Source organism: Drosophila albomicans, chromosome 2L, assembly GCF_009650485.2.
Source record: "Drosophila albomicans strain 15112-1751.03 chromosome 2L, ASM965048v2, whole genome shotgun sequence".
Lineage (NCBI taxonomy): Eukaryota > Metazoa > Arthropoda > Insecta > Diptera > Drosophilidae > Drosophila > Drosophila albomicans.
In genome coordinates, this window is record NC_047628.2 from 17,191,303 (window position 1) to 17,219,049 (window position 27,747).

At 40.7% G+C, this 27,747-nt stretch overlaps 1 protein-coding gene and 1 long non-coding RNA gene across 33 annotated transcripts in view; one reads left to right on the forward strand and one right to left on the reverse strand.

The window, feature by feature from the left end:
* LOC117563755 (muscle-specific protein 300 kDa) overlaps positions 1–27,747 on the reverse strand; it is a 117,043-nt gene that overhangs the window by 19,524 nt on the left and 69,772 nt on the right. For 7 of the 26 annotated variants that reach the window (XM_052003292.1, XM_052003293.1, XM_052003291.1 and 4 more), the window contains one exon: positions 17,311–24,813. The exons of 9 other annotated variants lie outside the window; for them this stretch is intronic. In XM_052003292.1, the coding sequence (XP_051859252.1) occupies positions 17,311–24,813 (7,503 nt within the window). Of the gene's footprint in view, positions 1–1,108; positions 4,702–5,301; positions 15,359–16,319; positions 24,814–24,892; positions 25,434–27,438; position 27,747 lie in introns of those variants that run through there. 10 more of the 26 variants (XM_052003302.1, XM_052003290.1, XM_052003303.1 and 7 more) reach the window with 10 other exon arrangements.
* On the forward strand, positions 4,656–11,503 carry LOC127565318 (uncharacterized). 7 transcript variants are annotated; one of them, XR_007954674.1, is made up of 4 exons: positions 4,915–5,001; positions 5,302–5,370; positions 9,847–9,924; positions 10,225–10,322. It is a non-coding gene; the product is annotated as an uncharacterized LOC127565318 (long non-coding RNA). The 7 variants fall into 7 exon arrangements; XR_007954678.1 differs by lacking the exons at positions 4,915–5,001; positions 5,302–5,370; positions 10,225–10,322 and adding exons at positions 4,656–4,770; positions 11,434–11,503; XR_007954677.1 differs by lacking the exons at positions 4,915–5,001; positions 5,302–5,370; positions 10,225–10,322 and adding exons at positions 4,657–4,770; positions 10,525–10,564.

Genomic DNA, 27,747 nt, shown 5'->3' on the forward strand with positions numbered 1-27,747 from the left:
ATTGAAAGTGCGTGCCATAAGGCATTCCGCACTGAACTCACGGTCTAGACTAAAACTAAAAATTGACTGGCGCACTGAGATATTTTTGAGTGAGTAAATCGGGGCTGCATTGCATGGATCTCTTCTATATAGTTCGATGCTGCATTTTATTTTTAGCAAAGCGGCAAGAATGCCGCGAATAAAATGTGGGAAAATAAATACATTTCGCGAGTACTGCTGGGCGGTAAGACACAAGAAGGCAATGAACTCATAAGTACAAACATTCAAATGGGCATAAACTGCATGAAAACTGTGTTGGGTGCGTTCATTTCATCAGCACTGTGCTAATGTCTCTCTGTGTGTACTTGTGTGTGTGCAAGTGCAAGTGCGAATACTTGTGCGGTTGAATGTGTGTGCGGAAATGTCTGCGTGTTTGCCTATTTGAAAATAAAAACTGTGCAAATAGAGTATATATATTTTTTAAAGAGATTTCAAATATTAAAACGTGCAAATTGGTTAATTTTTTATTTTATTAAGTTTAGATTTACTGGGAATAAATTGATTTAAATGTAGTTTACTTCTATTAGTATCCGTTGTTTTACAAAAATGTTAAGATCAATTAGTAAGGAACATAAGCGAATGCAATCAAACTAAAGAGTATTATGTCTACATTAATAGGAATATAAACTTCAAATTATATTACGGTTACACTTATGTCATACGTCATACATATTAATGATGCAATTTAAGGAAACAAAACATAAAAGAAAACTCTTAAGAAAACATAAGTCAAAAAGTTAACAATTGAATACAGTTAGTAATAATATATGTATATCTTATTTTTTTTGTTTTGTTATTATTGTTTCGGCGCAACCTCCAAAGAGCCAACAATCAAAACAGCAATCGCCATAACTCGACCTTATTGTAGGCCATTCTCAGGATTTGCTGCTTCTGTTGGTGGTGGCAAACTGTGGCAACATGTGGCTGAAGCGCCGCAACAACAACAACAAGAGGAGCACGAGGAATACGAACTATTGCCGTATAAAAGCCATGAACAAATACCAAAACCACACACAAAAGCTGCAATTATTAGAATTATGAATAAACGAAGGCTCAATGTGATTTTCACCTTCTGGCGTTGTTGTTTTTCTAGCAACTCATTGCCAGCAGTTGTTGTAGTAGTTGTCGTTGTAGTTGTTGCTGGCTCTGCTGCTGACGTTTCAGTTGTGGTTGTTGTCGTTACCGTTGTTGTTGTCACTACAGTGCGCTTTACGATATTTGACAAGTTGTCAACAACTTGTGGCAGCTCATCACCATCGACGCTGCTTGACTTTGTTGTCGTTGATGTTGTTGTCGTTTCGGTGATTGTTGGAGCTGCTTCTGGCGTTGGCGTTATTGTTGCTGGTGGTGCCTCCTCCTCTGGTGTCGATGGTGGTGTTGACGGTGTTGTCGGTCCAGCAGCAAACTTATTAATTACTGCTGTTGCCACTGGCAAAATGGCGCTAGTGGCCGCCAATGTTGTCGCTTGTGTTGCTGTTGCTGCTGCATTTGCGGCAGCGGACAGAGTGTGAGTTGTGGCGCTCGCCAATTGGATTAGTGCATTTGCAACGTTAGTTGTGGGTAAAACAGAGGGGCTGGTTGTTGTTTCAGGGGCTGACACTGAAGGTGTCAATTCAATGGTTTTTGTTGTTATTGTTTCGGTTAGTAGATCATCTTTACGCTCGACTGTTGTTGGTGTCAATTCAACTTTTACCTGAGGTTCGGCTTCTAATGCCAAGTAAGTACTTTGATCCCGCCAATGGCCAACACCGCCTGGCAAATCGGTTGACATATACTCCGACGAGCAACTGCGATTCTGATCGTCATTTGCTGCATCGGTTTCTGGTGTTGGTGTTGCATTGCCACTGCTACCACTACCAGGATCGCGGTCGTTTGATTTGTCATCATCGTCATGCGGCTTTCGAATTTCAGGCACAGTCAGTTTATCCCCATCCTCATCATCATCATCATCATCATCGTCGTCCTCGTCCTCGTCATCATTGTTGTCATTGTTTTTCTTGTCAATGTCGTCGTTCTTCGAGTCTACTTTGTCTGGTTTTTCAACATCATCGGATTTCTTGTCTTTGTCGAGTTTTGTCTCCACAACAGGCACATCATCACGCTTCAGTCTATCGACATTGTTATCGTATAAATCGGCATCGATGCCAGATTTTGGCCAGTCATCCATGGACAGATTTAAACGCAACTGATCAATGTTGCTAAGCGGTAATGGTGTTGCTGATGTTGCTTCAACAGTAGGAATGTTTACAATTGACGATGCTTCTGGTTCAGTCTTATCTACAACGTTATCAGCAATCAATTTGGTTGATTCTGTAATCGTAGTCGTTGTCACTACAGTATCAGTAATGATGTCAGTCTTATGCTTATCGTCTTGAGTTTCCTGAGTTTTTCCCGTCTCCGTACTGGTCGAAAGTGTTGCATATGCAGCATACACGTTCTCTGGCGTCTGTCTATAATGATTGATGAGTTTCCAGAAGTTGTCTTGACTGAGATGCCACAGCAGTTCACTTGGCTTGCTGGGCTCTGCAGTTAACACTTGGGATAAGGGGGTCTGCTCTGGAGTTGTCGGTACAGATTTTTCCACAAGTATGGTTTCCTCCTCAACAATTATTGGGGATTCAGCTACTATTACCTGCTCAACTTTTTCGGTTTCAACAGATTTGACTTCTGTTTCAACTTTAGGTGCAACGAAATTGATTAAATGCAACTGACTAAAAGCATCATCTATAGCCCTATCAGGTATGGAACGCAATAATGTCTGCCTATCAAGATGCAAATTAAAAGCAAGGATTTCAGAGTTAAGCTCTGGCATTGCCTTGGGGTCAATTATCACATAATCATCCAATAATGTTTCCACCTTTGGCGATTCAGGTATTGGTTGGTCATTTACCTTGGATTCGTTTACCTTCAATAGTTGATACTGTGCCTCAATTATGTCATATCTAGGACGCAGTTCAGTTACCTCAAGCTGTAGATTTCTCAATAAATCTGTTTCTGTTTCTGCATTCTTGCTTTCTAACTCTTTGAGCTCAGATTCTGGAGCAATTGCTAGTTCATTTGAATGAGAAGTCAGTACAGTGGATACATATGCTGTTGGTTCATCAAGTGCAGTGTTTACATCTTTGTGTGTTGTTACAGTTGTTGTAACATAGGTTGTTGTCGTTGTGGTAGTTGTCTTTGTTGTTGCTTCATTCTCAACATCCAGTTGTGGTTTGGGCTCTTGGAAATCTGTCGTTTTGCTGACAACAACAGTGGACCAAGCAGGCAAGTCCTCTTTATTATCTTTCTCAGAAGATGAGAACACCTTATTTTCAGTTTGGACTATAGCTGACCAAGTTGTTGGTTGATCGGTGGGTGATTGTACTGCAACTTCCGGAATATCATTATCTATTGGTATGTCAACAGTAATTGGAGCTTCCTCTTTAGTTTCAACTTCAATGATCTCTTTCTCTTTCTGACCTGGTTTTAGAGTTGCTGACCAGTACGAAGTCTCGCATATGAATGCATCAGCCTCAGCTGTGCTTTGTGAATCATACGCTGTAGAATCAATTTCACTAGTTTTGAATGGAGCCAATGGTGTTGGTTCATCCACAATTTCGGTTGCAGGTTTGGAAGCTTTTTGTTTCTTCTCCTTTTTCGACTTTTTAGGTTCCACGAGTTCCTTAACTTCCTCTACAACAGTTTCCTTTGGTATATCTGAGACTGTTTCTTCAACTGTGATATTGAGTTCTTCAGTTGGCTTGAAAGAAGCTAAAGGTGCTGGCTGCGAAACTGTCTCCACCGTAGTCGTTTGCGTTACAATTGACGACCACGATTGAGTTGAAGGTTGTGAATCAACGATTTTAATATCCTTGGATTCAGTTACTTTTGGTTCCTCAACAACTATCGGTTTCTCAACAACAGGTTCAGGTTCCTTTTGTTTCTTTTCCTTCTTCGACTTCTTCTTAGGCTCAACGACTTCCTTAACTTCCTCCACAACAGTTTCGTTTGGTATTTCTGAGACTGTTTCTTCAACTGTGATATTGAGTTCTTCAGTTGGCTTGAAAGGAGCTAATGGTGCTGGCTGCGAAACTGTCTCCACCGTAGTTGTTTGCGTTACAATTGTCGACCACGATTGAGTTGACGGTTGTGAATCAACGATTTCAATATCATTGGATTCAGTCACTTGCTTTGGTTCCTCAACAAAAATCGGTTTCGCAGCAACAGGTTCAGGTTCCTTTTGTTTCTTTTCCTTCTTCGACTTCTTCTTAGGCTCAACGACTTCCTTAACTTCCTCCACAACATTTTCCTTTGGTATTTCTGAGACTGTTTCTTCAACTGTGATATTGAGTTCTTCAGTTGGCTTGAAGGGAGCTAAAGGTGCTGGCTGCGAATCTGTCTCTACCGTAGTCGCTTGCGTTACAATTGACGACCACGATTGAGTTGACGGTTGTGAATCAACGATTTCAGTATCATTGGATTCAGTCACTTGCTTTGGTTCCTCAACAAAAATCGGTTTCGCAGCAATAGGTTCAGGTTTCTTTTGTTTCTTTTCCTTCTTCGACTTCTTCTTAGGCTCAACGACTTCCTTAACTTCCTCCACAACAGTTTCCTTTGGTATTTCTGAGACTGTTTCTTCAACTGTGATATTGAGTTCTTCAGTTGGCTTGAAAGGAGCTAATGGTGCGGGCTCTGAAACTGTTTCCACTGTAGTTGTTTGTGTTACAATCGACGACCACGATTGAGTTGACGGTTGTGAATCAACGATTTCAATATCCTTGGATTCAGTTACTTTCGGTTCCTCAACAACAATCGGTTTCTCAACAACAGGTTCAGGTTCCTTTTGTTTCTTTTCCTTCTTCGACTTTTCTCTAGGCTCAACGACTTCCTTAACTTCCTCCACAACAGTTTCCTTTGGTATTTCTGAGACTGTTTCTTCAACTGTGATATTGAGTTCTTCAGTTGGCTTGAAAGGAGCTAATGGTGCGGGCTCTGAAACTGTTTCCACTGTAGTTGTTTGTGTTACAATCGACGACCACGATTGAGTTGACGGTTGTGAATCAACGATTTCAATATCCTTGGATTCAGTTACTTTCGGTTCCTCAACAACAATCGGTTTCTCAACAACAGGTTCAGGTTCCTTTTGTTTCTTTTCCTTCTTCGACTTTTTCTTAGGCTCAACGACTTCCTTAACTTCCTCCACAACAGTTTCGTTTGGTATTTCTGAGACTGTTTCTTCAACTGTGATATTGAGTTCTTCAGTTGGCTTGAAGGGAGCTAAAGGTGCTGGCTGCGAAACTGTCTCTACCGTAGTCGTTTGCGTTACAATTGACGACCACGATTGAGTTGACGGTTGTGAGTCAACGATTTCAATATCATTGGATTCAGTCACTTGCTTTGGTTCCTCAACAACAATCGGTTTCTCAATAGCAGTTTCAGGTTCCTTTTGTTTCTTTTCCTTTTTGGATGTCTTCTTAGGCTCCACGACTTCCTTAAGCTCCTCCACAACAGTTTCCTTTGGTATTTCTGAGACTGTTTCTTCAACTGTGATATTGAGTTCTTCAGTTGGCTTGAAGGGAGCTAATGGTGCTGGCTGCGAAACTGTCTCCACCGTAGTTGTTTGTGTTACAATTGACGACCACGTTTGAGTTGAAGGTTGTGAATCAACGATTTCAATATCCTTGTATTCAGTTTCTTTTGGTTTCTCAACAACAATCGGTTTCTCAACAACAGGTTCAGGTTCCTTTTGTTTCTTTTCCTTCTTCGACTTCTTCTTAGGCTCAACGACTTCCTTAACTTCCTCCACAACAGTTTTGTTTGGTATTTCTGAGACTGTTTCTTCAACTGTGATATTGAGTTCTTCAGTTGGCTTGAAAGGAGCTAAATGTGCTGGCTGCGAAACTGTCTCCACCGTAGTCGTTTGCGTTACAATTGACGACCACGATTGAGTTGAGATTGGAATACCGACGATTTCTTGAGATGGTTCTAATTCTTTAATAGGAACTTGTTCGGCGACAATCTCAACAGCATTTGAAATTATTTCAGATATGCTTTCTTCCAATGTATTAACTGGAGTTGCAGTTTCAACTTCTGGTTTCTGATCTGACACTTTTATTATTTGAGTGCTTTCCTTTTCAGCATTTATGAAATCAAGAATATCCGATGAAGGTTTCTTTTTGGATTTTTGCTTCGTTTTCTTAGGTTTGGGCTCAGTGTCCAGCTTAAGTGCAATTGATACCTTTTTGTCTGTCGTGGATTTCCTTCCATTTTCAATGATAATTTCTTTAGTTTCCGTTTGGAGTTGACGAATTTGTTGAGCTGGTTCGGGAACATTATGCGCTGCTATGGCAGCCCATGACATGCCCGCGGTAATTGGAATTGAAACTGTTGCGGATGCTTGCTCAAACTCCGTATCGAATAATGTTGGAGATTTATCGACATTATCCTCAACCGGTTCAACTGCAACAGATTGATCAATGGAGGTTTTGGATGCAACAAGTTGGTGATTATCTTTGGGTTTTTTGGACTTTTTCTTTTTCGGCATTTCTTCGACATTTGAATGTTGTGATTGTTGAGAACGAGATCGAGAGCGGTTTCGTTTTTTTGGAGTTATTTCAAGGAAGCCATCATCCCTTTGTTCTTGCACTGCGTCTTCAGATTTAGTTACTTGGGTGACTTGTATTATCGGACGACTGATTGTACGTGAAGCTCGCTCCAACTGATCTTCACTTGCATCCCAGGGTTGTGTATCGGAAGTCCAAGACAGTATGTCAACGTCTGTTGGACTTACTTCTTCATCTATCATATCCCTCCAAGACATTCCAAAAGACACTTCCGGATATTCAATTGTTTCAATAGGCTGTACATCTTGGATACTGACTATTGGAGGGATGATTGGATCCGGAAATTCGGTAACTTCAACAGCCGGTTTTTGAGGTCGTTCTATAACCAAATTTGTTCGTACAACAGGCTTATGCTCAATTGTGTCTATGCTAATCGGAGAATAAGACTCTGAATCTTTATACCTAATATTTGTGTTATCCACGAAACCGGATTTTTTAACTACTTCGGCATAGGTTTCTGAATGAGACCAAACAGATGGTAACGGTTTTGGCAATTCAATCTTGAAGTCGGCGGGTGGTTGTTCAATTATGTCCCGGGAAGTATCTACATCTTGATCATCGGTCTGATTGGATTTATCCTCTATTGTCTGCTCATCAACTCGCTCAACCACTTTGGAAATTACTTCAAGTTCAGGCTTGGGTAGCTTTTCTTTCTTTGATTTTTGTTTCTTGGCTTTTTCGGTTGCAGGAATTGAGACCGGTGTGGTAGTTTTCGTTTCAGTTTGAAGGGTGTCAACAATTGTGGGATTGATTTCAACCGTTTGCGTAACAATTGAAGACCATGATTGTATTGAAGATTGTGTATCGACAGTTTCCGGAATATTATCAGCTGGCTCTGGAACAATAACTGGTTCTGATTCCTGAACTTTCGTCTGTTTTCTTTCTTTTTTCGTCATGTGTTTTGGTTCAACAAGTGGTGTTGGTTCTTCAACAGCTGGTCCGTCGACAATTGTTCGGTTTTGCTGTACCTTCTTTTCCTTCTTACCAAGATGTTTTTTCGATTTATCGTTAACAACAGTTGAGAAGTTCTGTTCTTTACGAATGAAGTCCTGAACGTCCTGCGTAGGAAGTGCTTCAGTAACCCTTTCATTTGTTTGAGAAACAATGGATGACCAAGATTGAGTTAATGGTCCAATAATGAAGTTTTCTTGCTTCTCAGATTCTTTTGGTACCTCAACTACAACAGGTTCAGAATCCTTTTGTTTCTTTTCCTTCTTGGTTTTTTTCTTAGGCTCAACGACTCCCTTAGCTTCCTCCACAACAGTTTCCTTTGGTATTTCTGAGACTGTTTCTTCAACTGTGATATTGAGTTCTTCAGTTGGTTTGAAGGGAGCTAATGGTGCTGGCTGCGATACTGTCTCCACCGTAGTTGTTTGCGTTACAATTGACGACCACGATTGAGTTGGAGGATGTGAATCAACGATTTCAATATCTTTGGATTTAGTCACTTGCTTAGGCTCCTCAGCAACAATCGGCTTTTCAACAACAGGTTCAGGTTCCTTTTGTTTCTTTTCCTTCTTCGACTTCTTTTTAGGCTCAACGACTTCCTTAACTTCCTCCACAACAGTTTCCTTTGGTATTTCTGAGACTGTTTTTTCAACTGTGATATTGAGTTCTTCAGTTGGTTTGAAGGGAGCTAATGGTGCTGGCTGCGATACTGTCTCCACCGTAGTTGTTTGCGTTACAATTGACGACCACGATTGAGTTGAAGGTTGTGAATCAACGATTTCAATATCCTTAGATTCAGTTACTTTTGGTTCCTCAACAACAATCGGTTTCTCAACAACAGGTTCAGGTTCTTTTTGTTTCTTTTCCTTCTTCGACTTCTTCTTAGGCTCAACGACTTCCTTAACTTCCTCCACAACAGTTTCCTTTGGTATTTCTGAGACTGTTTCTTCAACTGGTATATTGAGTTCTTCAGTTGGCTTGAAAGGAGCTAATGGTGCGGGCTCAGAAACTGTCTCCACCGTAGTTGTTTGCGTTACAATTGACGACCACGATTGAGTTGAAGGCTGTAAATCAACGATTTCAATATCCTTGGATTCAGTTACTTTTGGTTCCTCAACAACAATCGGTTTTTCAACTACACGTTCAGGTTCTTTTTGTTTCTTTTCCTTCTTGGATTTCTGCTTAGGCTCAACGACTTCCTTTACTTCCTCCACAACAGTTTCCTTTGGTATTTCTGAGACTGTATCTTCAATTGTGATATTGAGTTCTTCAGTTGGCTTGAAAGGAGCTAATGGTGCTGGCTCTGAAACTGTTTCCACCATAGTTGTTTGTGTTACAATTGACGACCACGATTGAGTGGAAGGTTGTGAATCAACGATTTCAATATCCTTGGATTCAGTTACTTTTGGTTCCTCAACAACAATCGGTTTCTCAACAACAGGTTCGGGTTCATTCTGTTTCTTTTCTTTCTGCGACTTCTTCTTAGGCTCAACGACTTCCACAACAGTTTCCTTAGGTATTTCTGAGACTGTTTCTTCAACTGTGATATTGAGTTCTTCAGTTGGCTTGAAGGGAGCTAATGGTGCGGGCTCAGAAACTGTCTCCACAGTAGTTGTTTGCGTAACAATTGATGACCACGATGGAGTTGAAGTTTGTGAATCAACGATTTCAATATCCTTGGATTCAGTCACTTGCTTTGGTTCCTCAACAATCTTCGGTTTTTCAACAACAGGTTCAGGTTCTTTTTGCTTCTTTTCCTTCTTGGATTTCTTCTTAGGCTCAACGACTTCCTTAACTTCCTCCACAACAGTTTCCTTTGGTTTTTCTAACACTGTTTCTTCAACTGTGATATTGATTTCTTCAGTTGGCTTGAAGGGAGCTAATGGTGCGGGCTCTGAAACTGTTTCCACCGTAGTTGTTTGTGTTACAATTGACGACCACGATTGAGTGGAAGGTTGTGAATCAACGATTTCAATATCCTTGTATTCAATCACTTGCTTTGGTTCCTCAGCAACAATCGGCCTTTCAACAACAGGTTCAGGTTCCTTTTGTTTCTTTTCCTTCTTGGATTTCTTCTTAGGCTCAACTACCTCCTCAACTTCCTCCACAACAGTTTTCTTTGGTATTTCTGAGACTGTTTCTTCAACTGGTATATTGAGTTCTTCAGTTGGCTTGAAAGGAACTAATGGTGCGGGCTCTGAAACTGTTTCCACTGTAGTTGTTTGTGTTACATTTGACGACCACGATTGAGTGGAAGGTTGTGAATCAACGATTTCAATATCCTTGGATTCAGTTACTTTTGGTTCCTCAACAACAATCGGTTTCTCAACAACAGGTTCGGGTTCCTTTTGTGTCTTTTCTTTCTTCGACTTCTTCTTAGGCTCAACGACTTCCTTAACTTCCTCCACAACAGTTTCCTTTGCTTTTTCTAACACTGTTTCTTTAACTGTGATATTGAGTTCTTCAGTTGGCTTGAAAGGAGCTAATGGTGCGGGCTCTGAAACTGTTTCCACCGTAGTTGTTTGTGTTACAATTGACGACCACGATTGAGTGGAAGGTTGTGAATCAACGATTTCAATATTCTTGTATTCAGTTTCTTTTGGTTGCTCAACAACAATCGGTTTCTCAACAACAGGTTCAGGTTCCTTTTGTTTCTTTTCCTTCTTCGACTTCTTCTTAGGCTCAACGACTTCCTTAACTTCCTCCACAACAGTTTCCTTTGGTATTTCTGAGACTGTTTCTTCAACTGTGATATTGAGTTCTTCAGTTGGCTTGAAGGGAGCTAATGGTGCTGGCTGCGAAACTGTCTCCACCGTAGTTGTTTGTGTTACAATTGACGACCACGATTGAGTGGAAGGTTGTGAATCAACGATTTCAATATCCTTGTATTCAGTTTCTTTTGGTTTCTCAACAACAATCGGTTTCTCAACAACAGGTTCAGGTTCCTTTTGTTTCTTTTCCTTCTTCGACTTCTTTTTAGGCTCAACGACTTCCTTAACTTCCTCCACAACAGTTTCCTTTGGTATTTCTGAGACTGTTTCTTCAACTGTGATATTGAGTTCTTCAGTTGGCTTGAAGAGAGCTAATGGTGCGGGCTCAGAAACTGTCTCCACTGTAGTTGTTTGCGTTACAATTGATGACCACGATGGAGTTGAAGTTTGTGAATCAACGATTTCAATATCTTTGGATTCAGTCACTTGTTTTGGTTCCTCAACAATCTTCGGCTTTTGAACAACAAGTTCAGGTTCTTTTTGTTTCTTTTCCTTCTTGGATTTCTTCTTAGGCTGAACGACTTCCTTAACTTCCTCCACAACAGTTTCCTTTGCTTTTTCTAACACTGTTTCTTCAACTGTGATATTGAGTTCTTCAGTTGGCTTGAAAGGAGCTAATGGTGCGGGCTCAGAAACTGTCTCCACCGTAGTTGTTTGCGTTACAATTGACGACCACGATTGAGTTGAAGGCTGTAAATCTACGATTTCAATATCCTTGGATTCAGTCACTTGCTTTGGTTCCTCAACAACAATCGGTTTCTCAGCAGCAGGCTCAGGTTCTTTTTGTTTCTTTTCCTTCTTCAACTTCTTCTTAGGCTCAACGACTTCCTTAACTTCCTCTATTACAGTTTCCTTTGGTATTTCTGAGACTGTTTCTTCAACTGTGATATTGAGTTCCTCAGTTGGCTTGAAGGAAGCTAATGGTGCGGGCTCAGAAACTGTCTCCACAGTAGTTGTTTGCGTTACAATTGATGACCACGATGGAGTTGAAGTTTGTGAATCAACGATTTCAATATCTTTGGATTCAGTCACTTGCTTTGGTTCCTCAACAATCTTCGGCTTTTCAACAACAGGTTCAGGTTCCTTTTGTTTCTTTTCCTTTTTGGATTTCTTCTTAGGTTCAACGACTTCCTTAACTTGCTCCACAACAGTTTCCTTTGATTTTTCTGAGACTGTTTCTGCAACTGTGATATTGAGTTCTTCAGTTGGCTTGAAGGGAGCTAATGGTGCGGGCTCAGAAACTGTCTCCACCGTAATTGTTTGCGTTACGATTGATGACCACGATTGAGTTAAAGGCTGTGAGTCTATGATTTCAATGTCTTTGGATTCAGTCACTTGCTTTGGTTCCTCAACAACAATCGGTTTCTCAGCAGCAGGCTCAGGTTCTTTTTGTTTCTTTTCCTTCTTCGACTTCTTCTTAGGCTCAACGACTTCCTTAACTTCCTCCACGACAGTTTCCTTTGGTATTTCTGAGACTGTTTCTTCAACTGTGATATTGAGTTCCTCAGTTGGCTTGAAGGAAGCTAATGGTGCGGGCTCAGAAACTGTCTCCACCGTAGTTGTTTGCGTTACAATTGACGACCACGATTGAGTTGAAGGTTGGGTATCAACGATTTCAATATCCTTGGATTCAATCACCTTCTTTGGTTCCTCAACAATAATCGGGTTTTCAATAGCAGGTTCAGGCTCCTTTGGTTTCTTTTCCTTTTTGGACTTCTTCTTAGGCTCAACGACTTGCTTGACTTCCTCCGCAACAGTTTTCTTTGGCATCTCTGAAACTGTTTCTGTAATATTGAGGTCTTCAGTAGGTTTGAAAGGAGTAGGGTCTGTCAAAGTTTGCGATACAATCGATGACCACGATTGTGTTGAAGATTGGGTATCGACAATTTCTGAAACCGTTCGATCAATGACAAGATTTGGCTCGTCAGTAACTATCGGGGATGGAGCATCTGGTTCTGGCTGCGGTTGGAGTATAGGTGATTTCTTCTCCTTCTTAGATTTGGACTTGGACTTCAAAAATTCTGTAGGTTCATTGTCGTTTTCTTTCTTTTTGTCCTTTTGTTTTTGTTGTTTATCATTGAGTATGGTTGAGAAATGTTGTTCTTTTTGAATGAAGTCTTCTGTTGTTGTTACTGTTTTTGGAGAGGGTTCAGTTTGAGTCACTTCAATTGTTTTTGAAACGATAGACGACCACGACATGGTTGAAGGTTGTGTATCAACAATGTCGGGGACTTTTGTGTCAAATACAGCTATCGATTGTTTCTCTGGTAATTTATTTTCCTCTTTGGGCTTTTGGTTAGAATGCTCTTCTTTTGGTTTCTCAATTTTTTGCAATTTCTTTTCATTTTTAGTCTTTAGAGTTTTCGGTTTATCACAGCAATAGATGACAAATTCTGTTCACTACGAATAAAGTGTTCAGATGAGGGTGCTACGATAACTGAAGAAACATTCGGCAGAGCAGAAATCGATTGCGAAACTATCGATGACCATGATTGAGTTAAGGATTGTGTATCCTCACTTTCAGGCAAATTTGCTTCAATCGTATCTACAACCACAATTGGCTTTACTTCAGGCTTTGGCAATTTGTGATCTTTCTTCGACTTTTTCTTGGTTTCAACAACATTTTCTGCCTTTCCAACAAAAGTTTCATTTGGCTTTGTTTCAGTAACTATTTCTTCTATTGTGATTTTGGGGTCTTCAGTTGGGTTCAATGGAGCTAAGGGTGTTAACTCGGAAACAGATTGAGTTGTAGTAGTAGTGGTTTTAACAATTGACGACCATGACTGAGTAGAAGATTGTGGTTCGTTTGGTTCTTTCAGACCAATAGTTTTTTCGATAGGTTTTTCTTGATGTTGTTGAACCTTTGGCAATTTCTTCTCTTTTTTAGACTTTGGCTTCGATTCAACAACTTTGTGTTCTACAGCTGGTTCAATTTGTTGTAATTTCTTTTCCTTCTTTATCTTCTGAGTGGGCTTATCGTTAACAATTGTTGAGAAATTCTGCTCCTTCTGAATAAAGTCTTGTATGTCATGTGAAGAAGTAGATTTTACCGTTTGTGAAACAACCGACGACCAAGAATGAGTTTGAGTTGGTACAATTCCTCCCACTGCCTTCTGATCTGGGAGAGTGTCAACTATAATATTTTCTTGGGCTTGAGTGTCTAATTCTGGTGAAATTTCAATAGGAGTTGCCGGTGCTGTACTTATTTTTGGTTTTTGGTCTACTTGGGGTTTCTTTGTCTTATTTGTCTTTTGCTTTGCGGACTTTTGCTCTACCGTATTCTGCTGAGTGAATATTGTTGTTGGTTCATCTGTTCCTTTTCGGACAATAGATGACCATGAAAACTGAGTTCCAGATTGTGGTTGATCAACACTTATTGGACCTTCTTCGTCTACCATTTCCGACCATTTTTGGAGCTGCACTTTATTTACGTGGTGTTCTTCATACACGCACGCCTCATTTGTGGGCTCTTCAACCACGTTTTGGATTGAAATTTGTTCATTTGTCGATTCTACATATTGTTTTCTTTCAGACTCGGGTTCAGCGTCTACTTTTTTCAATTTTTTTTCTTTCTTGGATTTAGATTTCTTAGTAACCTTCTCACACACTTCTGATGAATAAAGTTCTGGCTCAGAAGTATTTTTCTGAATTTTTTCAACGTTTAACTTCTCTCCATCTATGAAGCTCATTGTGTGTTTTACTACATCAGCATACGACGAATTCAATTCCCACACATTGGCTGGATTATCGTGAACCTTTTCAGGCTCTGCGACATATGGTTCATGTACAACTGAAGGTTCACTGGCTGTTTCAGTTGTTGTCGTGAATGCAACAATAGTTTTGGAATCTTCTGTAATCGAGGATTTGGTGACTGCCTTTGGCTCGAGAGATTCGACGTTTCCTTCCACAAATGTATCGATGGTCTTTTCAGGCACAGATTCTTTAACTATTAATTCTTCTTCCTCATCCGAGAATACCATTTGTTCATCCAGAACATCCATCCAGGAACTGCTCGATTCATCAACCGGCAAACCAGCGTATGCTGGTTTCTTAGGCTCCTCGGGCTTCTTTTCAGGTTCAAGTGCCTTTGGCTCTTCTGGAATTACAGACTCGCTGACTGTTTCGGTCACTGTTGTTGTCGTGATTGTTACAGTTGTCTTGGAATCTTCAGTAACTGAGGACTCGGTGGCTGTCTCTGATGCGACATTTTCTTCCACAACTGTCTCGCTAAGCTTTTCAGGGACAGATTCTTTAACTACTGGTTCTTCCTCCTCATCCGAGAATACCATTGGTTCATCCAGAACATCCATCCAGGAGCTGCTCGATTCATCAACCGGCAAACCAGCGTATGCTGGTTTCTTAGGCTCCTCGGGCTTCTTTTCAGGTTCAAGTGCCTTTGGTTCTTCTGGAATTACAGACTCGCTGACTGTTTCGGTCACTGTTGTTGTCGTGATTGTTACAGTTGTCTTGGAATCTTCAGTAACTGAGGATTCGGTGGCTGTCTCTGATGCGACATTTTCTTCCACAACTGTCTCGCTAAGCTTTTCAGGGACAGATTCTTTAACTACTGGTTCTTCCTCCTCATCCGAGAATACCATTGGTTCATCCAGAACATCCATCCAGGAGCTGCTCGATTCATCAACCGGCAAACCAGCGTATGCTGGTTTCTTAGGCTCCTCGGGCTTCTTTTCAGGTTCAAGTGCCTTTGGTTCTTCTGGAATTACAGATTCGCTTACGGTTTCGGTCACTGTTGTCGTGATTGTTACAGTTGTCTTGGAATCTTCAGTAACTGAGGTCTCGGTGGTTGCCTCTGATGCGACATTTTGCTCCACAACTGTCTCGCTAAGCTTTTCAGGACAGATTCTTTAACTACTGGTTCTTCTTCCTCATCCGAGAATACCATTGGTTCATCCAGAACATCCATCCAGGAGCTGCTCGATTCATCAACCGGCAAACCAGCGTATGCTGGTTTCTTAGGCTCCTCGGGCTTCTTTTCAGGTTCAAGTGCCTTTGGCTCTTCTGGAATTATAGACTCGCTGACTGTTTCGGTCACTGTTGTTGTCATGATTGTTACAGTTGTCTTGGAATCTTCAGTAACTGAGGACTCGGTGGCTGTCTCTGATGCGACATTTTCTTCCACAACTGTCTCGCTAAGCTTTTCAGGACAGATTCTTTAACTACTGGTTCTTCCTCCTCATCCGAGAATACCATTGGTTCATCCAGAACATCCAGGAGCTGCTCGATTCATCAACCGCTATGCTGGTTTCTTAGGCTCCTCGGATTTCAGTTGTCAATTCTCACAGACTGTCTCGCTTTTCTTCCACAACTGTCTCGCTAAGCTTTCAGGGACAGATTCTTTCACTACTGGTTCTCGCTGACTGTTGGTCACTGTTGTTGTCGTGGCTCCTCGTTAAAGTTGTCTTGGAATTCGCTCAGGTTCAAGTGACTTCGGTGGCTGCGACATTTTGTTCCACAACTGTCTCGCTAAGCTTTTCAGGGACAGATTCTTTAACTACTGGTTCTTCCTCCTCATCCGAGAATACCATTGGTTCATCCAGAACATCCATCCAGGAGCTGCTCGATTCATCAACCGGCAAACCAGCGTATGCTGGTTTCTTTGGCTCCTCGAACTTCTTTTCAGGTTCAAGTGACTTTGGCTCTTCTGGAATTACAGATTCGCTAACTGTTTCGGTTTCTGTTGTTGTCGTGAGTGTTACAGTTGCCTTGGAATCTTCTGATATGGAGGACTTAGTAACTGTATCTGGCTCTGGAGATTCGACATCCTTTTCATGAACAACTGTTTCGGTTACCTTCTCAGGAGCAGGTTTCTTCACAGCTTCTTCTTCTTCATCTGAGAATACCATTGGTTCATCCAAAACATCCATCCAGGAGCTGCTCGATTCATCAACCGGCAAACCAGCGTATGCTGGTTTCTTAGGCTCCTCAGGCTTCTTTACAGCTTCAAGTGCCTTTGGTTCTTCTGGAATTACAGACTCGCTGACTGTTTCGGTCACTGTTGTTGTCGTGATTGTTACAGTTGTCCTGGAATCTTCAGTATCTGGGGAATCGGGGACTGCCTCTGATGCGACATTTTCTTCCACAACTGTCTCGCTAAGCTTTTCAGGGACAGATTCTTTAACTACTGGTTCTTCTTGTTTCTTTAGCTCCTCGGAATTCTTTTCAGGTTCAAGTGCCTTTGGTTCTTCTGGAAATACTGCCTCACTAATTGTTTCGGTCACTGTTGTTGACGTGATTTTTACGGTTGTCTTGGAATCTTTTGTAACTGAAGACTCGGTGACTGTTTCTGTGTCATTAGTTTCCTTTTCGGGTTCGACTGCTGTTGCAGTTGTAGTTATGGTCGTAGTAGTTATGTTGCTTGAATTTTCAATCGTCTGGGTTTCCTGGACGGGCTGAATTTCAGTTTTCGCCTTTGTTGCCTGATAATAGCTCTCTGCTGAACTCAATGATAGTATATCGTACTTTGGTACCTCAAATATTTTATCTAATGTGGGTGATACCTTTGCAGGTTCGGAGATGGTGGTAGATATTGTCTGAATTTCGTCTGAAGGACTCTTTATTGTTGAATCGACAGAACTTTCAACCTCAACTTGTGCATTTTCGGTGGATTCGGAATTAATTACGTGATAGTTACCCTCAGCTGTGGTGAATACGCGAATGTCATATTTGGGAATTTCGTAAATCTTTTCAGCAATCTCTAAGATTTCTACGTTCGAGTTATCAACCAAGGTCGTTGGAACAACAGGTTCAACCGAACTTACAATCGGTTCAACCTTAACAAGAGTTGGCTCGTGTGATTCATTTGTCTTAGATTTGATTATGTGATAAAGACCCTCGGCAATATTAAAATGAGATAAATTGTATTTAGGAACTTCATAGATTCTTTCATATGGGATAATATTTTGAATATTAGTAGAAATTAAAGTGCTTACCGTGTTAGCCACAAATGCTTCAGCAATTAATGCGCTTGGTTTGGCAGGAACAATTTGTTTAGCGGTATTAGTAGGATCTGGGAAGTTCTGTTTTTCACATGGAATATCTAATTGCGTTTCTTTTAGACTTTCAATAGAGGAAGGAATATCTGGCGTTTCTTGCATTTTTTCGTGATAGAGTGTATCAGCTTTGGCATGCTCGATTGTATTTGCTTTGGAAATCAAACTCACATCTTGCAAAAGATTTTGAGCTAAATGGACTGGTTTATCATTGGATGAGGTAGTAATATTAATTAAAGATTGTTTTTCATCTACTACAGGTATAGCAATTATTTCATTACCTTTGCTTTCTGCAACAAGGATCTGGGATTCCTGCTTAATGAATTCTTCGGGAATTGCGGGACGCTTCTTCTTATCTTTCTTGGACAGTTTCTTTTGAATGTCTTCGAAAAGCTTTTGCTCTTCTGGACTCAAATCGGTGGGGGGCTCACTATCCTTTGCACCTACAATTGTTTTGTCAACCTGTTCTATGGAAACCTTAGTCTCTTTGTCTTTCTGTGCTACCTTCAAAGATGATTCCTCACTAGAGGTGACAACAGTATCAGTAGAGGTAACAGAAATGCTGGGATTAACGGGCTTTACAATATCTGAGGCGACAGACTCTACAACCTCCACTAAGGAAGATGTATTCGATTCGGCAGTTCTTTGCAGTGACTCAATATTCTCAGTGACAGTCTCAGTCACACGGAGACTAACCTCCGGAAAATCGAGATGCATTTTCACGATTGGAGTCTTCAACTTCTCCTCATGAGTAATGAGCGAAATTTTCTGAACTGTACCTGGTGGATAGGCTCCGTCAATGCCTTCTCCCACGAAAAGAACATTTGTGCCATCTTCGGTTTCGAAGCTACGTCGTTGTGTGGTCGTAAGTATCGTATTTTTGGTAGTTGTCGTAGTAGTGGCAATAGTGTGTGTTTCGTTTGTAGCGCCATTCGTTGAACTATGTGTTGTTTTCTCAGAGTATAATGTAGTAGGTAGTTCTGTTGTCTCAATGCCTATAACTTTAACACCGGATTTGCTTGCAGTGTCCCTAACACCTAGCTCAATATTGACACCAACATTTTCGAATTTCTGTTCGCTGCTTGAAGTGACAACAGGGGATGTTGTACTTGATACTATCACTGGACTAACTGGTCTTTGATCGGGCATTTCAATACTAGATGTAACAACCACATCACTTGGTGTGTCACTTTCCGTAAGAACTATACGTCCGTCATTTGTAATTCTCTTGGTTATTCGCATTGTACGAATTGTTGTTGTCTTTATGATGGCACCATCTATTTGACTAGATGTGGTTGACGCTTCACTTGGTATTTCCGAAATCGTCGGAGATCCTTCCCGAACGGTGATTGGTTCACTAATTGTGCTGCTCTCCTCGGTTGTTGTCTCGCCGTCTTCATTTAACTTCTTTACAATCTTTGTGGTTCGCACAGTTGTTGTTTTTGTTACACCACCAGCATCCTCAGTTATTGGAGCCTCAACAACTTCAAGGGGCTCAGCAGGTTGTTCGCTTTCCATTTCCGGAGTTGATACCACTTCAGACACTGCCTCACTATCAACATTCTGTGAGATTTTCTTAACAATCTTCGTTGTCCTGACGATTGTAGTCTTGACCACATCATTGCCAGCATTCTCATAGAAAGGTTCTGTTGGCAAGACGTCTTGTTTTGGTTCCTCAACAAGTGGAGCAACTACCTTATCGGTTTGGACTGCCTTAATTTCAGGTGTTTCCTGAGGCAAAATCTTTTGTTTTGGTTCCGCAACAAATGGAGCAACCAGCTTCTCGGTTGTGGCAACTAGCTCTTCGGTTGGGACTGTCTGAATTTCAGGTGTTTCTTGTTTCTCTTTGGAAAGAGGAGCTTCCTTCTGTTTCTTTGATTTCCGTGGCTTCTTATCGGGTACTGGTACGATATTCTGTTGTTCGGAAGTAATGAAATCCAATGTAGATGTTTTAATATCTACACTTTCCATTGGAATAGGGGGTTGTTCGACAGTTTGCTCCGCTCCAAAAACAATTTGTTCAGAAACAGGCGCGTCCACAGATTCGGTTAAAATTGATTTATTTACAGCCTTAGTGGTGCGCGTGGTTATAGTCTTTGTGATACCCTCACTGTTTGATTCAGTGGTCACAGATTCTGCTACAATTGGTGCATCGTGGATGATGGATTCAACAATGGGCTCAGTCAAGCTGCTCGTTTCGCTGACATTTTCACCGTCATTGGCAATTTTCTTAACGATTCGAGTCGTGCGCACTGTTGTGGTCTTTAACACAGAACCATCTTCGCTTTGTACAGTATCTTCAGTCGTTGGAGATTCGGGAATAACTTCCACTTCACTTGCACTCTCTGTTAGAACTTCCTTGTCAGCTTCATTTTTAGTATTTTTAATTGTACGAATTGTTGTTGTCTTAGTTGTCTTAACAACACCCTCGTCACTGATTTCACGACTATTCATCTCAGATTTCTCTACCTTAGGTGATTCGACAGTTTTTTCGAGGAGTTCAAACGAATCCAATGAGGGTACATCTGAATGTGTTGAAGTCGACATTTCTTGGCCATCTTGCTGGTTGATTTTCTTTACGATCTTTGTGGTTCGTATCACGGTCGTCTTAACGAGACTACCATCATCACTGTTAGCAGACGTCTCCGTGGACAGAGGTTGATTTATATCAATGGAAATTGCACTTGTTGTATTCAGGGGCTCTGTGGTTTCTAGTGGTACTTGTGGCTCGGTAATTTCGGCTACATTTTGCATGATAGGACTTTCTAGTTTTGTTATGGCATCATTATTATTTGGATTAACTTCTTCACTCTCAGATTTGATCTGCTTCTTTCTCTTATCCTTACGACTTGGTTTGTGTGGTTTCTGCTCTGACTCAGCCGCAATAAAATCAACAGTTTCCTTCACTATGGAACTAGTCTCTGGCTTATTTTTGTCCTTACGTGATGGCTTCTGTGGCTCAGTTAACTTTTCAGCCTTATCTACAATCTCCTCAATGGCACTTTCAGCAGCATCACGAATTTGTTCCTGTGACACACTCGATTGTGTTTCAACACTGACGTTTGTCGATGTGAGAACTGTTGTCGGAAGTAGGGTGACATCACGTTCCACTTCGGGCTCATCCTCAAAGACCTCTTCCACCACTTCTTCACCATTTGCGGTTATTCGTTTCAGAATGCGTTTCGTCTTGGTGATTGTGGTCTTTGTAATGGATCCACCTTGAACCACAGTTGTATCCTGCGTTGCAGAAAGTCCAGGCAGTGAAACAGGAGTTGAAGTTGTCGATTCAATTGCAGGAAGCTCATAATGCTCCACAGAAATATTCTCCTCTGGCAAATCGTCAATGACATCTTCTTCAACGATCTCCTCTTTGCCATCGACAATACGCTTTACAATACGCTTAGTAATATGTTTGGTTATAGTTCTGGTTGTTATAGTAGTAGTACCACTATCCGTTGAAATCGTGTTAGTGGAAGTGGTAATCACAGGGTCACTTTCTATAAAAGTGTCATTTGTTTCGGTTGTGGCAATCGTTGATATTGGCTCAGTTACCAAAATAATGGAAGACACCTCTGGCTCTACAAATTCTGTGATCTGCGTATTGGTAGCTATCTGATTCACGGGATCACTAACAATTGACTCAACGATTTCAACTCCATTTGTTGCCGTCTCTGTTGACTTTTGTTCCACTTGAACTGTATCTTGAATCATTTCGCGTTTTTTATCCTTCTTTGATATACCTATGCTCTTAGGTTTCTCTTCTTTCTCAATAGTTGATTCCACAATTTTCTTTTCGATAACTGGTTCCTCAATGGGCACAATATTAATTTGTTCTACAATCTCAAGAGATGGCTCAACTGTATTCTTGAAAATCGTCGTAGTTTCCACTGAAGTTGTGGTGTTGTTTTTGTCCTTCTTTGTTGGAGCTGCTGCCAGGTCTGGTTCAGCAACTGGTAGAGGCGCTGCTTCAGCAACTGGTGCAGGAGCTAGTTCAATAACAGGTTCAATAACCTCGACTGCTGTTGCTATTTCCTTTGTAGTAGTCGTAGTTTCCATAACAGTAGTGGACTTTTTCTTGTCTTTTCTAGAAGGAGCTGAAATAGGAGCTTGAGCGGGAACTTGTTCAGGAGTTGATTCAATCACCTCTTCAGCAGGTGCCACAATATCGTTCGTGAGTGTCGTTGTTTCCACAACAGTCGTAGTCTTTTTGTCTTTTTTGGAAGGTGGTGAAACAGATAATGGAACAGGAGTCGACTCAGGAGTTGTTTCAACCGCAGCTTCAACCTGTTCAATAACCTCAGCTGGTTTAGCAATATGTTCTATAATGGCCGTGGTTTCCACAACAGTTGTAGTCTTCTTCTTATCCCTTTTAGAAGGTGCTGGAACAGGCGTTGGTTCAACAAGACCTTCAACTTTGCCAGCGACCTCAATTGGCTTTACAATGTCGTTTGTGGTTGTAGTGGTTTCTACAATTGTTGTGGACTTCTTTTTGCTCTTCTTTGCTTGATTGGGAACAGGACTTGGTTCAGAAATCGGTTCCTCAACTACGGAAACAGTTTCTAGTTGTTCAACAACCTTCACAACTGGCTGAACACGTTTTGTGGTAGTAGTTATTGTTTCAACCACATTTTTGGACTTCTTATCTTTCTTCGATGCTGTCGTAGTTGGTTCAATGGTTGGCTCTACAACTGGCAAAATTTCTGCCTTTTGAATGATCTCGACAACTGACTCAACTATTTTTTCCTTTGGTGTGTGCTTCTTTCTATCTTTTTTGTTCGGTCCAGAGGAAGTCACTGCTGTTGTTTCCGGTGTAATAGAAATTTCCGTTTTGACAACTTCAACAGTTGGCGTAGTCACAGTCTTTGTAATTGTTTTCGTTGTGGTTTCAACCACCCTTTCGATTGAACTCAACTCTGGTTCAGTGGATGATTCAACTAACTGTTCCGCTGGCTTTTTAGTTTTTTTAGACTTGCGGCTCTTAGGCTCCGGGTGTCTTTGAGGCTCCTCGACTTGGATAACCTCAGAAGGTACATCTTCCACAATAATTGTGCGCTCAACATTAGCACCATTTGTTTCGGGAGATTTATGTTTACGGTTCGTTTTTGTCTCCTTTCTGGTGCTGACCTTGATTGGCAATAGTTCCGGTTGTGGCTCATGGCGTTGTCGTTTTGGCCTGGAAATCTTTTCAGTAGCAACATCAAGAGACTTTTCTGGACGTTTTGCTTGTTGTTGACTCTTTATGGTGGTAATTGTTGTGTGTTTAGTGGTTGTTGCATGATCAGCATTGCGAATTTGCGGCAAAGGGGCAGCTATACGTACTGGGATCTGTTGTTGTTGCTGTTGACTGGATGGCTGGAAAACTGGATGTTGTGCTCGATGTAATTGACCAAAAAGCACTTCTGCATACGTGCTGCCAGCACTTGTATCTTGACTTTGTTGTTGCTTTTGCTGATTCTGATTGGGCTCTTGCACTTTAGGACGTACTACTAGAACAGTCTCTTGGGCTGCTACGATTTCCGGCGTCGTCGGTGCTATCACAGTTGGCTCTGTCTGTTGCGAGTGAATCGTTTCCTCCACAAATCGCGTTGTCGTCACTGTCGTGTGACTTTGCGATTGCGGTGCTTGTTGTAGTTGATGATCAAATTGTAGTTGAGGCTGAGGTTGTTGCTGAGGCTGTGCTAATTCAATGGGAATGGTCTCAATAGCATCTACATCAAATTGACCAAAAGTTATATCAGGACGTGGCTCATTCATTTCAAATTCCTGTGGTTCTACAGGACGCAACATCTGCACGTGCTCCTCAATGTAAACCTGCTCAGGTTCCTGATGTAGTGTAACAACAGTAGGTTGTATCTGTTGTGTGCTTGTAGTTAGAGGTTCGGTACTCTGTTGCACCATGGATGCCAGTGTGGTGACCACACGATCAAGCACACTATTACCTGTTGTCGAAGAGCCCGTTAGGTTGATATCTGTGCGATATGGCTCAAGTATATATGAGTGTTCCACAATTTCTGGTTGATAAGCAGCAACCTCTGGATTAAGCTCTGATTGAGTTGGTTGTTGTTCCTGCTGTTGATATTCCTGTGTGTATTCTGTTTGTTGAGTGTAATACACCTGCGATGGATAGTTCTCCATGGGCGGATAGTAACCAGCTAACACTTGATAACCTGTGGTTGCTGCTGGTGGCACAGCCACCGGCTGATACTGTATTGGATACTGCATCTGCATAATAGGATCATAGTAATTCGGCTGTTGCTGCTGCTGTTGTTGCAGCTGTTGATCGCTGCTTGGTTCGGTGGAGACATAGCCCCACTGGCCGCTATCAGCTACATTCTCATACATGGTCTGGTAGAGCTGTGGATCTGGCTGTAAATACGTTGCCGTTATCTCCTCGGCTGTCATGGGTACTTCATAGCTAGAAAGCTGCTGTTGCTGTTTCTGCTCCTGTTGCTGAACATAGCTCAAATCGGGCTCGACTTGACTAACAAATTGCTCGACAGGTTGAGGCTTTGTTTGTGACACATAGCTGGCATCTATTACATCCTGTATGGTCAGATCCACATGAGGCTGAGCCTGACCTGCTGCTGCTTGTCTGGCCAACTCTTCGGCTTGCAAGCGCTCCAATTCAAGACCACGCAACACCTCTGCATAGGAGGTTGAACCGGGTACCCAAATCGGGCTACGAGAACGTGCACGCTCCTCCTGTGGCACGTAGAGTTGCTGTTGATGTCGTTGTTGTTGATGCTGTTGTTGTTGCTGTTGTTGTTGTTGCTCCACATGCGGCTCACGTCGACGTCTGGGAGAACGCCCACGACGTTCAGCACGCGGCGCTTGCAATTTCTTACCCGCATATGATGAATGGTGTTGCTCGCTTTCGATAAACTGAAGATTGGTATTGCTAGTAGGAACTTGTTGATCTGCTGTAATAGTTGTGGTTACAATTTGAATTGGATCAGTGGTTTCCTCATAGTCAGAGGACACATGGATGCTGCTGGATGGTGTAACATGTTGAGGTTGCTTCCTTTCATAGACCACAGTGGGTAAATGAGTGCTCGATTCAGATGTTTCTGATTCATCCTCAAATGTGCGTGTTGTTCTTGTCGTTGTTGTGGTGGTTGTAGTAATAAAGGTTTGTTCTTGGTTTACGTTCGATTGTTGTTGTTGTTGCCTTGTCGTTATTGTCGTGGTCGTGTCGCGTTTTTCTTGTCTTGGTTGTGTCGATGTTGTCGCTATTGTCGCCATTGTCGTTGCCGATTCATTACCGCTTACCGGACTCGCATGTCCTGATAACACTTCAGCATAGGTTAGACCTACTGCCGTTGGCTTCATAAGCAACGAGACAGTTGATGAAGTGGTTACCACTGAATGTGGATCCAGAGCATAGGATTGGGCGGCGGTTGCGTCATACGTTTGCTGCATGCCATCGATTGATTGTCGCATTGCCTAATGCGTTCATATGGAGAGTAACGGGCGGGCAGGCGAGCGAGAGTGCACGTAATAGAGAGAGAGAGAGATTGGGGGAGATTTGCCAAAAAGAACGTTAGCTTTCATTTTCGATTGGAAAATTCAAGGGCCTAACCAAGCTACCTGACAACTTGCTAAAATGGAGGCTACAAGTAATACTCTTCAGGGTTTTTCATTTTAAAAATATATATTTAATAGTTAATTCTTCATTTTTTTGTAGATTTTTTTTCTTAAGCATTTGGGTCATGTAATATTAATATATGTAATATAATAAGGGGCCTGACGCTGGGTTTAGTCGCTGCCCCAGCTAACATTGGGAGACTGTTTGAAGTGGCAGCAGACTGACAACCAAACGACGGTGGCTGCTCTGCATTTCTTTGGTTTGATCTAGTCTAGATATATAGGTATATATATAATAGTTATTTTCTTATAAGTACTGTGTTGTAGTGCCATATAGCTGTGCGGCGCGGCATCTAAAATCTCTAGATCTAGATCTCTAGCTTAGCATCGTCCGGCGTACCGCGATGTATTAACAATTTGATGCGCTCATTACGTGCGGTTATTTTCGAATGCAAATTTTTGACACGTTCACGACATGCCTATTATCGATATTTTTATATTTTTTTAAGTGAGGGTTGTAGGACAGAGACAGAGACAGAGAGAGAGAGTATATATATTGTTTATGCGTTTGGTGCATTTTGTTGAGAATTATTTAAATGTTTCGGCGTGAGCATTTTATATAGAGAAGAAATACAAAAAAGTCAGCATAGTAATCATATATGATCCATTTTTATATGAAATGCAGCGAGCATAATAATGCCATAATAGATCAAGCAACCATATACCAGGTTTTTGTGTGTTGAAGAAGTACGCAATACCCATGTGTGTGTGTGTGTTGATTCAATGGAATGCATGTGTGTGAGGGAGTTATGGCAATAGTTAAATAGTTGGTAGAGGCATGGATTTGAAGTTAGTCACGTGTTTTAGTTTCAATTTAGCACAAGAGGCAAGCGAGCAAAAGCCCAAGAATCCAGTTAAAAGTTAAATAATTATTTCAAATATTAGTAAAATGTATTTAATGTTTTCGTGTGAGGAAATTGTTTATAATTATTTAAATATTTCGTAAAGCGCAACGACACCAGATTTTTGTTTGTTTGTTTGTTTTTTTACGTAGAGAAAAGATAAAAAGATAAAATACAAAATATCAAAAATAAAATACATAAGTCAAATTAAAACCGTAACCATTACTTGTAACTAAAAGATAATTGAGAGCGATATAACGCTTAATAAGAGAATTAGATTGAGAGAGAGAAAGAGAGGTAGCTGTGACGTTGAGCGGATCTTTTAGTGAAATTTGTAAATGTCTGCCCGGCCATAAAAGCTAACTAATTAAAGTAAAAAACAAAACGACTAAAATCATAAATGAATAATGTCTAAGCGAAAGCTGTGATGATACATAATGTGGATGTCAAGTGATTGTGATTTGTGGTGATCTTCTTTTATGTTGAACGTGAGCCGCCATTTTGTAATTATGCTTCGACTGTAATTATGTGTGTGTTTGTGTTCTCGGCAAGATAAAATAAGATAAGTTCTCATAGCAAGAGTTGCCCCAACTACTACTGGGAATCCAAAAATCAAATTTCTTTACTGATACAACAAAAAAATCATATTGAAAAATTGTTATTAATTTTTGACTTTGTTAAAGTTGCCACTTACCGCCAACATTGCAATTCGCAATGTAAACTTAAAACGAATTTTTAATTTTAAATCTAACTATATATATGTATTGTATATTAAAATAATGCCCTGCTGATATACATAATACAAGTATGTATATATATCGAGGGGAATTTTTTTTTTGTTTGGTGTGAAATAGTTGAAAACGTTTATTCTGGCAATGCCTAAAATAGCTCGCTGAATAATGAACTGGAGAAAGAATTTATTTGATTGTTTCTACACATATTGAATGGGCTACCCCCGGCAACAAGAACTTATGTGAATTCTCTTGCTTATATTTATATATATAGTTTCTTTTATTTTTTTTTATTTTTTGTTAATGATTTGGCACGTGACAATGAATTGGTATTTCTGTTTTTGTATTTTACAGACACAACAAATGTATGGCAGAGACATAACAATGATGGGCATATTAAATGAAATGAGAGGCAAGTCGGTTTGTTTTTCGAGCTGCACGGTATGACATGAGAATTGGCAAAATAAATTTAATAGATGGAAAAAATAAGAAACCAATAAGCACAAAGATGAACGTTGATGAACTGAAATGTAATGTATTGCAGTGTATGTAGTTATATGTTTTAATGAAATGAAAATGGCATAAATCGAATTCGAAAATAATAAAAACGTAAGAGAGAATTTGACGAGATTTAACAATATACGCACTTGATTAACAAAATAAAGCAAAACAAAAGAAATAATTGAAATGAAAAACAAAAAGAAAAAACTATAATTTATTCAATTTACTTTACGCAGCCACCGTGCAACTTTGTTTCGGACCTATCCGCACTTTTTTTTTATTCTTGCAGAACGTTCTTTTAATAATTAAGGTATTATTTAATTCACTTGTTCTATATATTTGGTTACTTGAGGGTTAATAACTTTTGTAGTTTTTATTTTGGGCCAACAAACTGGTTGTTCTGTCAACTGTTGTATAGCATTAAATTAAAGATTCGTTCAATATAGCATGAGAATGATGTAGGGTAATCTATAAAATATATCACAAGGGGCTTGTTTTTTCTTTTGAGATCTCAGCTTAGCTTACAGTTGCTGTTATTTACGAGCTACTAAATAGATATATGTATTTGTTTAATTAAGAGATTCGAGATATAATGAGATCCTAGACTTTGGTCCTTTTATTTCAATTCATCTAGCTAACTGCTAATCAGGGAATTGTTC